Here is a 13,161-nt window from a genome sequence, read left to right on the forward strand (position 1 = left end):
ATCCTAAGCACTGGTGGCCACTAAATAAGAGGTAATGAGGAGGGGGAGGGGTGCTCCAGCCCAAAAAAACCTGGTCAAGGTCTATTACAATATACAAAAACATATTTGGGGGGCACACCCTACACTGCATTTAAATTCAAGATGGTGATGCTATAAGACCTACAAACAGTACAAAAAATATTTTACAGTGCACACATTCAAGAATAACATTTCCTGCAAGGCTAGTTAAAAACACCTGAACATATTCAAAAAAATACAGGGGTTTGGTCACACTATAAGGTCATATAGTGCTAAGCCCACTTACTGCGACAAAGTACCCCAAATTAGTGGGTCCTACTCTAGTAACAGAATGGAAGATCCTTTGTCTCAACCATGGGATCTTCCATTCTATTACTAGAGTAGGACCCACTAATTCGGGGTACTTTGTCGCAGTAAGTGGGCTTAGCACTATATGACCTTATAGTGTGACCAAACCCCCGTATTTTTTTGAATATGTTCAAGTGTTTTTAACAAGCCTTGCAGGAAATGTTATTCTTGAATGTGTGCGCTGTAAAATATTTTTTGTACTTTTTTTGCCATAGAGATAACCGATGACAAGATAGCCGCCACTCATCTCTATGCCCTTGGAGGACTGGAGCGACGTCATGAAAAGCAAAAGATAGAAAAAATCTTTTAGACCCCAGATCTGTCCATAAAGAGAAGGGGAGGTCGAGAGGCAGACCTAGATTTTGTGGAGTAGAAAGTGCCACATCCAATAAACAAGATACATATAAAGAAACATTCCCCTAGGCGGACTTTTAAGGCACTTGAAAGTAAATATAGTAAAAAAGTGTGACAGAATATATAGCAATTAATAATAAATGAATTTTATTAGAAGACAAATTGTTAAAAATATGTAAGAATGTAACGAAACATTAATTTATCTACATAATTCATTGCTATCAATAGAAGATAAGTATATAAGGAGACTATTCTCACACCCAACGCGTTTTGGGAAATATAGTGTCTAGTCCTTCTTCAGGGGTGTGTACAAGCATGGAGAAGAGAGATTAATCTAGGATCATTAAGGTAAACGATAATGAGTGGATTACTATGGCATATAAAGACATAGAATTGTCTACTCGGAATGATGTAATTAAATCACTTACATGGTACTGAATGGTGAGACAGTTGTTAATATGTTTCGTTAAGTTGCATTAAAAACATGGAATCAAAACAGCGTTGGATATTAGTGCTGGAAAGATTGCTGTCCTCTCGACATTATGGGCATCAAAAAAGTTTGTAGGTATATGCCAAGTGGTATTAACCTCAATGAGAGGGGGTTCCCCCTGCATTTCCCGGTTGCGTGACGGCCAGAGTGATGTACTGAGGCAAAATGGAATCCCTGGGAGTAAGGAAAGGTATACCATAAATCCAGACTGGGTATACTGGATGTATATAATTATGATAATAAATTAAATCAAAGAGTATATAGATACATACTAGTAGTTGTAGTTTGGTGAATTGGAGGGTATGGCAAAAAATGATGAGGGGGAGGGGTAAGACCGATGGCTGAAAATAAACAATTGAAAGGTTGAAATGTAAATGAATGTAAATAAATGTAAATATTTAATTTATTCTCATAATTATATACATCCTGTATACCCAATCTGGATTTATGGTATACCTTTCCTTACTCCCAGGGATTCCATTTTGCCTCAGTACATCATTCTGGCCGTCACGCAACCGGGAAACGCAGGGGGAACCCCTTCTCATTGAGGTTAATACCACTTGGCATATACCTACAAACCTTTTTGAGGCCCATGATGTCGAGAGGACAGCAATCTTTCCAGCACTAATATCCACCGCTGTTTTGATTCCATGTTTTTAATGCAACTTAACGAAACATATTAACAACTGTCTCACCATTCAATACCATGTAAGTGATTTAATTACATAATTCCGAGTAGACAATTCTATGTCTTTATATGCCATAGTAATCCACTCATTATCGTTTACCTTAATTATCCTAGATTAATCTCATACACCCCTGAAGAAGGACTAGACACTATATATCCCGAAACGCGTTGGATGTGAGAAGAGTCTCCTTATATACTTATCTTCTTTTGATAGCAATGAATTATGTAGATAAATTAATGTTTCGTTACATTCTTACAAGTTTTTAACAATTTTGTCTTCTAATAAAATTCATTTATTATTAATTGCTATATATTCTGTCACACTTTTTTACTATATTTACTTTCAAGTGCCTTAAAAGTCTGCCTAGGGGAATCTTTCTTTATATGGATCTTTCCATAAAGAGGACCTGTCCTGCTGTATTGTTATCGCAAGGGAATGAAAACATTTTTTTTAAAGGCACAGTGTAAAAATAAAAAATCTTATGCACCCCTGTTCCTGCATGCTTGCGCACAGTAGTGAACGCATGTATAGGTCATGCCCACATATGTAAACAGTGTTCACACCACACATGTGAGGTGACACCGCGAATGTCTGAGTGAGAGCAATAATTGGAGCACTGGACCACCTCTTTAGCTCTAAACTGGTTACCTGTAGAAATTTTTAAAGCGTTGCCTATCGAAATTTTTAAGTACAGTAGTTTGGCGCCATTCCACAAACACGTGCAGTTTGTAAAATCCGACATGTTGGGTATCTATTTACTCAGCGTAACATTATTTTTATATTTGATCAAAAAGATTGGGTTATATATTGTGTTTTTTGCATTAAAATGCATTAAATTGTATATATATATATTTTTTTATTGCCTTTGAAAAACCGCTGCGCTAACACCGTGTGACACAAAAATGTCATATATATATATATATATATATATATATACACACACACACACATACAGTATCTCACAAAAGTGAGTACACCCCTCACATTTTTGTAAATATTTTATTATATCTTTTCATGTGACAACACTGAAGAAATGACACTTTGCTACAATGTAAAGTAGTGAGTGTACAGCTTGTATAACAGTGTAAATTTGCTGTCCCCTCAAAATAACTCAACACACAGTGATTAATGTCTAAACCGCTGGCAACAAAAGTGAGTACACCCCTAAGTGAAAATGTCCAAATTGGGCCCAATTAGCCATTTTTACTCTCTGGTGTCATGTGACTCGTTAGTGTTACAAGGTCTCAGGTGTGAATGGGGAGCAGGCGTGTTAAATTTGATGTTATCGCTCTCACTCTATCATACTGGTCACTGGAAGTTCAACATGGCACCTCATGGCAAAGAACTCTCTGAGGATCTGAAAAAAAGATTTGTTGCTCTACATAAAGTTGGCCTAGGCTATAAGAAGATTGCCAAGACCCTGAAACTGAGCTGCAGCACGGTGACCAAGACCATTCAGCGGTTTAACAGGACAGGCTCCACTCAGAACAGGCCTCTCCATGGTTGACCAAAGAAGTTGAGTGCACTTGCTCAGCATCATATCCAGAGGTTGTCTTTGGGAAATAGACATATGAGTGCTGCCAGCACTGCTGCAGAGGTTGAAGGGGTGGGGGTCAGCCTGTTAGTGCTCAGACTATACACCGCACACTGCATCAAATTGGTCTGCATGGCTGTCATCCCAGAAGGAAGTCTCTTTTAAAGATGATGCACAAGAAAGCCTGCAAACAGTTTGCTGAAGATAAACAGACTAAGGACATGGATTACTGGAACCATGTCCTGTGGTCTGATAAGACCAGGATAAACTTATTTAGTTCAGATGGTGTCAAGCATGTGTGGCGGCAACCAGGTGAGGAGTACAAAGACAAGTGTGTCTTGCCTACAGTCAAACATGGTGGTGGAAGTGTCATTGTCTGGGGCTGCCGGCACTGGGGAGCTACAGTTCATTGAGGAAACCATGAATGCCAACATGTACTGTGACATACTGAAGCAGAGCATGATCCCCTTCCTTCGGGGACTGGGCCGCAGGGCAGTATTCCAAAATAATGACCCCAAACACTAAACGACCACTGCCTTACTAAAGAAGCTGAGGGTAAAGGCGATAGACTGGCCTAGCATGTCTCCAGACCTAAACCCTATTGAGCATCTATGGGGCTTACTCAAACGAAAAGTGGAGGAGTGCAAGGTCTCTAACATCCACCAGCTCAGTGATGTCGACATGGAGGAGTGGAAGAGAACTCCAGTGGCACCCTGTGAAGCTCTTGTGAACTCCATGTCCAAGAGGGTTAAGGCAGTGCTGGAAAATAATGGCGGCCACACAAAATATTGACACTTTGGACCCAATTTGGACATTTTCACTTAGGGGTTTAGACATTAATGGCTGTGTGTTGAGTTATTTTGAGGGGACAGCACATTTACACTGTTATACAAGCTGTACACTCACTACTTTGAATTGTAGCAAAGTGTAATTTCTTCAGTGTTGTCACATGAAAAGATATGATAAAATATTTACAAAAAATGTGAGGGGTGTACTCACTTTTGTGAGATACTGTATATATATATATATATATATATATATATATATATATATAGAGGGAGAGAGAGAGAAAGAGAGAGAGAGAGCTCTTAGTGAAACAGGTTTATGGTTAATATTACTGCTGTTAAAACAGCGATACAGTCGTTTTTGTAGTCATTAGCCAACTCCACTTATTCAGATGTATTTACTTGAAAAGCAGCGGTACTAACTGCCCACTTACTAGTTAAAGGTTACACAAAGTCAAAGTTCGACATGTTTGTCTGCGGTGTAGATTTTCTTTTATAGGTGAAATTCACTTTTTCCTGGAGATCTTACCATGTCGTTCACTGAATTCATTGCTGGGTGGATTTCAGGTAAATCATTGCTCAATTGTTCATGACAATGTGTGCATGTGTTTTTATGGCAATAGAAAAGCAAAGGTCTTTGTATTTATTAATAGAATGCCTTTGTATTCATTGTAAACATTTCTCTACACTACAGAGATTATTGCAGTTCTGTGGAACACTGTACAGGTAGGAAGGCTTTAGACAGTACTCCCTAAGAAATGTGTGGAAATGTCTCTTATTAAAATAAGAAGGGGTATCTGGGTAAATGCCATTTTACATACACATGTCCAGGGAGCATTGCTTGAAATCTCCTTACCTGTAAAATCACTTCTGTGACACTTTTTTTAGGTTGGCCAGAACCAATACCCAATGAAACTCAGTGGTTCAAATAGTGTCCAAGTGTTTTGGTTCAGCAGAAGCTGAATGGAGCTGTCATGTAAAAATAACATGTTCCCATAAGTCCTCTCACCTTTTTAAAATAATTACTGTATTTGAATATGACAGTAACCATTCTGATAGATGTCGCCGGTATACTTTTGGACTCTATTGACAAAGTGTTTATTTGGTGGAAAACTATAGGGGCATAGATATTTTTTCTTCCTGGGGGTTCAGCCTTGGGCATCTAGAGGAAAACAATTACGCAGCATGTGCAGTGTACTGTGGCAGATTGTGGTTGTGGCAAAATTGGGAGGGGCTTAAAACGTGAGCCTACACACTGTTTACATGACAACATATGACACAGTTCTTGTATCCAAAAATTTTCTGTAATTACCGTGCCACAAGCAGGAGTCTAACTGTGATCAGCAGTGCAGAACACAGAGCGCAGGGGTCAGGAATGCAAACACACAGAATGAAGGGGTCAAGCAGTGGGAGGAGGAGCTAAAGAGAGCCTTGAGCCTTGAGTTTTGACAGGAGACAGGAATGGCGTCTGCAGCTCTGTGGGTGCTCTGAGGGGAAAATTTGACCCCCCCCCCCATTCTCTCCCTCCCTATCTACATCCCTTGAAAACATTCAGAACGTTGGACCTCTTACCAATGCACCCTGCCACAAGTACTTCTTTTACAACCAGAGAGTGGATCTCTCAAAAGCTGGTCCAGAAAACCGTTATTGATAACAAATGAAGTCATTAACAAAAGGCAACATGGGTACTAAGGCATAGGAATCTTCCAGAATCCCCCACCCCAGTAACCATAATGAATTAGAATTTTCATATTTGGGTGTAAGAATCTATTGTAAATCTCCCATCTTTACAAGTAGATGTATGTTTTCAGTACAGAGAAGAGCCACTGTTGAGAAAAAAAATTTGAGCAAATGAGGACGTGAATCAACACAGTCCTTTTACCAATTTAATTAGGCAGCAAGGTACCCCTCCTTGTAGTTACTCATTTTGAGCACTGGTGATTAGCACTGAGCTGGCTAGAAACTACAGATCAGAGCTTGTCAAATAAAATACCTGCTGCAGATCAATCACCTTAATTTGCAGGGATTTCTTCTCACTTCCTGTTTGACTAAGGGACAGGACGCGAAGGACAATCTCTGGAATGGAACACAGATGGTGAAATCAAAAAAATTGCTCTATCCAAAATAAAAAAAGAAGTTTTGCCTATAGTTCTACTTTAAGGTAAGGTAATATGTAGATTGGGGAAGGATTAGATTCTCTGTGAATTATTTTATTGCTATCTTTGTCTCCTTTTAGGAAGATTCATCCCTCTGTTTGTACTGGTGACCATTTTTACTGAATAAGAAAGGCAGGGGACATCCAACATTTTAGAGTTGTCCCCAGGACAACAGGTATGGAGAAATCTTCCAATAGGGACACCTGTCTAAGATGTGAATTTACCTCACTTTAGGAAATTTCTTCTAACTTCCTGTTGTGTCTCTGGGACAGGAAGTAAAGGGATTTTTTGCCAGTGGCACACAGAGAGCAAAAAAGAAGCTGGCAGGGGTTTTAACCCTTTCCTATTGTATATAAAGAAAAAAAGCTTGACCTCACACCATCTTTACCCCCTTTCCGCCCAGCTAATGTATATAAATGGTGGGTGCTCTCTAGTTCCAAGAGGTTGTACCCATGTGTCTTCCGCTCGTGCAGCTGCACAATCTTTCACTTCTGTGTCTACCGGACAAAAATGACATCTTTGTGGAAAAAAAAAAAAATATGTATATTAAAAGAAAATAAATGAGCAACCGGCAGGATTTTGAATGCAGAAGAGACATGCTTTGTCTGCATTAAAATGAATTACCTGCCTGTTCGCCCCTGTACCTCACTCCAAATTAAAGCGGTCAGCGATCGAGACCTGGCCGCCCAAAGATGTCAGCGGATGGCAAGGAGCTCCAGGATGCCGCATCACTGGATCCAAGGTGAGTATGGTCCTGCTGTAATTTCTAAATTTTCCAAGAAATTGTGACAAAAAAAAATGTTAACTTCAAAAACGCACTATGCCTTTTGCTAAATATCTTGGACTGTCTGCTTTCCAAAAAGGGGTCATTTGGGGGAATTTGTACTGTCCTGGCATTTTAGGGCATCAAGAAATGAGATTAGTACATCAGGATTAATCCACTTTCAACTATACAGTGCATACCAATGTTTTGTAGACTGTATAACTTTCACAGAGACTAAATAATATATGTTGTACACTGATTTGGGTTAGTTTTAACAAAGAAGTGTAGCAGAATACATTTTGGCTTAAATTTCTGAAGAGAGATTATCAATATGCAAAATTTTATAACAAAACGTGTTCTTTAACCACTTAAGCCCCAGACCATTTGGCTGGCCAAAGACCGGAGCACTTTTTGCGATTCGGCACTGCGTCGCTTTAACTTACAATTGCGCGCACGTGTGTCGTGGCTCCCAAACGAAATTGACGTCCTTTTTTATCCCACAAATAGAGCTTTCTTTTGGTGGTATTTGATCACCTCTGTGGTTTTTATTTTTTGCGCTATAAACAAAAAAATAGTGACAATTTTGAAAAAACGCATTTTTTTTACTTTTTGCTATAATAAATATCCTCAAAAAATATATAAAAAAACATTTTTTTTCCTCAGTTTAGGCCGATACATATTCTTCTACATATTTTTGGAAAAAAAAAATTGCAATAAGCGTTTATTGATTGGTTTGCACAAAAGTTATAGCGTCTACAAAATAGGGGATAGTTTTATGGCATTTTTATTAATATTTTTTTTTACTAGTAATGGCAGCGATCAGCAATTTTTATTGTGACTGAGACATTTTTGGCGCTATTTTGGGACCGTTCACATTTATACAGCGATCAGTGCGATTAAAAATGCATTGATTACTGTGTAAATGTGACTTTCAGTGAAGGGGTTAACCAGGAGGGGGCGCTGCAGGAGTTGTGTCCTAGGGAGTGATTCTAACTGTAGGGGGGATGGGCTATATTTGACACAACACTGATCACCGCTCCCAATTACAGGGAGCAGTGATCAGTGTCAGTGTCATTAGGCAGAACGGGGAAATGCTTGTTTACATCAGCATTTCCCCATTCTTCCTCTCCGTGAGACAATCGCCGGTATCCCCACGGATGTCGAGTCCGGGGGACCCATGATCACACTCACGGAGCTTGCGGCAGGGTCGCTTGCGTGACCACATGGCAGCAAATTTAAAGGGACGTACCTGTACGCCCATTTGCCTGTCCGTGCCATTCTGCCGACTTAATTGTAGGTGCGGCGGTCGGCAAGCGGTTAAGAAAGAAAAAAATTGGTATACTTTTTTTATAGCAAGAAATTAAAAACCCAGTAGTGATTACTGTACATACTGTCAAATGAAAGTTCTATCTGTCTCAAAAAAATCATAAAAATTCTATTTGGGTACAGTTTTGCATGACTGAGTAATTGCATTGACAGTGTGACAGCACTGAAAACTTAAAAATGGTATTGAGGTGGTTAAATAACCTTTATGCCTACAGCATTAGGACAGTGTGTCATTGAAAGCACTTGCAATTTACTGAACTGTGCAGGTCGTTCTGAGTAGTTTTTTTAACCCACAAATGGGCTATGATCTATTTCAGTGCCTGTTTTTTTACTTTACAAAACAAGAGAAGTAAAAAGGGGGTCAAACTGCGCTAACAGAAACCAAAACCATAAATAGATAGACAAGTGAGCAAGTGAATATATAAATAAAAAAACACGAACAGCAGCAATTCTCCTGAATAACATAAATACAGTGCAAAATATAAGAAGAATAATAGAATCGCGCTAAATAAATGATCAAAATTGAATTGAAAATAATCAAACTGTTATAGTAGTATATGAACAAACATATAATTAATATAGTGATAGAGTCTTGGGCATCCCACTTACTCATGTGTGATATCACAATGCTGTGCCAAGAAAAGTGGTAAATATGGGAAGCCTAATTAAATACAATAAACAATAGAGAAGCCAAGGGGTTTTAAGTGTTTTACTTCAAATGACAGTTTGGTAGTAGGCAGTTACATTTAAAAAAATACAATGTAAAATTGACCAGGAACACCAACATAGTTGTGTCTTTGATCCTAAAAACCACGGGATAATGGTGTTGTGGTAACTTGCCCCCCAAAAAAACAAGCATAATAATATTATTCTTGATATCACTAGAAAATAAAAGCCTTTTAAAATACGTTTGGCAGGACTCCATCAGTATCTCCATCAAAGCAGCTTCATTATTATCCCATTAAAGAAGAAGAGAATTGTGCGCTGCATTTAGAGATTTCATAATTTGCCATGTCACGAATGTCAATTCTCCATTATGAACGCTAGTTTACAAAACCGACCGCTTCTGGCTCGTTCTTGCTTCCAAACATGCGCGTTTGTACTTTTGACTTTTGCCGGACGGACTTGTGTACAAAATCCGACAACAGACATTTGTCTGCGGCCTGTTCTGAGTGGAACCTGTCCTGTTAAACCGCTGTATGGCCTTGGCCACCGTGCTGCAGCTCAGTTTCAGGGTCTTGGCAATCTTCTTATAGCCTAGGCCATCTTTATGTAGAGCAACAATTCTATTTTTTTCAGATCCTCAGAGAGTTCTTTGCCATGAGGTGCCATGTTTAACTTCCAGTGACCAGTAGGAGAGAGTGAGAGCGATAACACCAAATTAAACACACCTGCTCCTTATTCACACCTAGTGGCGGCTGGTGAAGTTTTAGGATGGGGGGGCACCAGACTCCGCCGTTCTCATAAGACCCACCCCTTATAGAATCCAACCACTCTGTCCCCTGTATTCCACTTGCTTCCACCCATAGTGTTAGGAGTATATAGCTCAGCCTCACAGATCAGGGTTTACAGCTTAGCCTTACAGATCAGGGTATACAGATCTGGGTATACAGCTTAGCCTCACAGATCAGGGTATATAAAGCTCAGCCTCACAAATCAAGGTATACAGATCAGGGTATATAAAGCTCAGCCTCACAGATCAGGGTATACAGCTTAGCCTCACAAATCAGGGTTTACAGATCAGGGTATATAAATCTCAGCCCCACAGATCAGGATATACAGATCAGGGTATATAAAGCTCAGGGTGTACAGATCAGGGTATACAGCTTAGCCTCACAGATCAGGGTATATAAAGCTCAGCCTCACAGATCGGGGTACACAGATCAGGGTATATAAAGCTCAGCCTCACAGATCAAGGTATAGAGGTATACAGGTCAGGCTATATAAAGCTCAGCCTCACATATCAGGGTATACAGATCAGGGTATATAAAGCTCAGCCTCACAGATCATGGTATACAGATCAGGTTATATAAAGCTCAGCCTCACAGATCAGGGTATACAGATCAGGGTATACAGCTTATCCTCACAGATCAGGGTATATAAAGCTCAGCCTCACAGATCAGGGTATACAGCTTAGCCTCACAGATCAGGGTATACAGCTTAGCTTCACAGATCGGGGTATATAAAGCTCAGCCTCACAGATCAGGGTACACAGATTAGCACAGAACCCCCGGCTCAGACAGCACACCCCCGACCCCCCACTCACAGGACTCACGGCTCTGGCAGCACATTTGCCCCCTCGTCTCTGGGCTTTGACAGCAGCAGCCCCCCTTGGAGCTCGCGGCTCTAACAGCACCCCATCGCAGGGCTCGCGGCTCTGGCAGCACCCCCAACCCCCCCGCACATGGCTCTTAGCTCTGACAGACCCCCTGTGGTCAGGCACTTACCGCCATGCTCCTCTGCAAGTTCACCAGAGCGGCGGCGGAGGTATCCTTCCTCCAGTCCAGCGCGTGTCTCCTCCGCTCCTTTTCCTAAGCGCCAGGCATCCAATAGGGTGGCCTAGCGCTTTGGCCAATTAGGAAATAGGTCTGACGCCCTGCCTCCTGATTGGCGGGGAGGGAGGTTTGTGAAAAAATAGTGAAAATTAATTTGCTATCTTCACACAATTGGGTGGGATGAGGGTGCACTCTCTGCGCCCCCCCCTCCCCCCGAGCCCACCCTATTTTGAAGCCTATTAGAGCCTCTAGCTCTAATCGGGTGCTTAACAAAAACCCACCCCCTCCCACCCCCGCCATGGGAGTCCATGCATCCTGAAAGGGCTGGGCGCATGGATGGGGGTGTGGCGTCAGTGCGCTCACAATGCACGGGTCGCCACTGTTCGCACCTGAGACCTTGTAACACTGAGTCACACCGGAGAGGGAAAATGGCTAATTAGGCCCAATTTGGACATTTTCACTTAGGGGGTATACTCACTTTTGTTGCCAGCGGTTTAGACATTAATGGCTGTGTGTTGAGTTATTTTGATGGGACAGCAAATTTACACTGTTTTACAAGCTGTACACTTACTACTTTACATTGTAGAAAGTGTCATTTCTTCAGTGTTGTCACATAAGAGATATAATAAAATAATTACAAAAATGTGAGAGGTATACTCACTTTTCTGAGATACTGTATAATTTTTACCAGAGACCCTAGAGAATAAAATGGCGGTCGTTGCAATATTTTATGTCACACTGTATTTGCGCAGTGGTTTTTCAAACGCAATATTTTGGGAAAAAATACACATTAATTAAAAAGAAACTAAACAGCCTGTTCCCACACGTGGATGGTCGCTGCTGCTGCTGCTATCTGGGATTTCACTGAATATCTGGACTGTTATTATTTATCTGATTTCTAGAATTTAATTTAATTTTCACTTCTTTTTATCTTTTGATTTACCTTCAGGCGTTGTGATCACCTTATAAGTGTTCAGCTTGCAAACAATTGTTCTTATCAAGTTATTGTGAATTTACACTGATTGCTCTTTATGGTAAACAGTAAAGTTAGCCCATTTTTTTTTGTATAATATGAAAGATGATGTTGCATGGAGAATTGTGAGAGAATCCTGATCTTTATTCTAAGCGAAAAAATCGTGATTCTCATTTTATCCAGTGGAAATCTCCCGATCCTCCCAACATTTTTAGTTGGCAGATGCTGTTAACCATGCTCTACCTTAATAAAAGTTAACTTATGAGGCTAGGGGTTGCCCTGTAATGTTTGATAATATGGTCACCATGTGTAACAACAAACTGCACCATTTTCCTAGAAAACAATACTCCATGCACATGAATCTCTATTTCTGTATTGTTTTACCCTCTTGTGTTATTGCAAGACTAGTTTATTGTCATATTTGGTATAGACATACAGCAGTAAGGATTAATGGTTGTAATGCATGTACAAATAATACTTTGCTTCCTATAGTATGGACACTGTGGGGGGTATTTATTAATACTGGAGAGTGCAAAATCTGGTGCCGCTCTGCACAGAAACCAATCAGCTTCCAGATTTTATTGTCAAAGCTTAATTAAAAAAGCTGAAGATAGCAGCTGATACCATGTACAGCTTCACCAGTTTCTGCATGCTCCAGCTTTAATAAATCAACCCCATGACAGATATTAGCATATATGTTTATTCTATACTTTGTACAAGCAAACTATTTAATCCACAATGCCACTGCTAGCCCAATACTCCCCTAGAGGAATAAATATGGGGCGCTTCAAATAATATTACCAAAAAAACTGTGTATAGCACAATAATGGTGAAACCCTTCTACTGGGTTTTGTGCTGCACGTGACAAATGAATGGTGCTATTAATCTACCAATAACACACATTAAATAAATGATTGTGACATTCACGTGAAACACTCTGTGAAATCACTGCATTCCATGCTGTGACATCTCAAAACATCAAATGACAGTCCATATGTATCAGATCCATCCAAGAGGAACTGCTTGTGATCACATCTAGTGTAAATCAGCTGCATACATTTAAGTGTCTTTGTGTGTCTTCCACCTCACCCCTGTGCTCAGTTCCCCATGTGATCACTAGACACTTAAATGTATGCAGCTGATTTACACTAGATGTGATCACAAGCAGTTCCTCTTGGATGGATCTGATACATATGGACTGTCATTTGATGTTTTGAGATGTCACAGCAT

General features: G+C 40.2%; 1 protein-coding gene across 2 annotated transcripts in view; it reads left to right on the plus strand.

Annotated features, from left to right (window-relative positions):
• The first annotated feature begins 4,650 nt into the window (after nt 1-4,650).
• The window catches only part of SLC25A45 (solute carrier family 25 member 45), a 74,333-nt gene continuing 65,822 nt past the window's right edge, over nt 4,651-13,161 (plus strand). For both annotated transcript variants that reach the window (XM_073604898.1, XM_073604897.1), the window contains exon 1: nt 4,651-4,785. In XM_073604898.1, coding sequence (XP_073460999.1) covers nt 4,749-4,785 — 37 coding nt within the window. In that variant the 5' untranslated portion in view covers nt 4,651-4,748. The remainder of the gene's footprint in view (nt 4,786-13,161) is intronic.

Source organism: Aquarana catesbeiana, linkage group LG11, assembly GCF_042186555.1.
Source record: "Aquarana catesbeiana isolate 2022-GZ linkage group LG11, ASM4218655v1, whole genome shotgun sequence".
Taxonomy (NCBI): domain Eukaryota; kingdom Metazoa; phylum Chordata; class Amphibia; order Anura; family Ranidae; genus Aquarana; species Aquarana catesbeiana.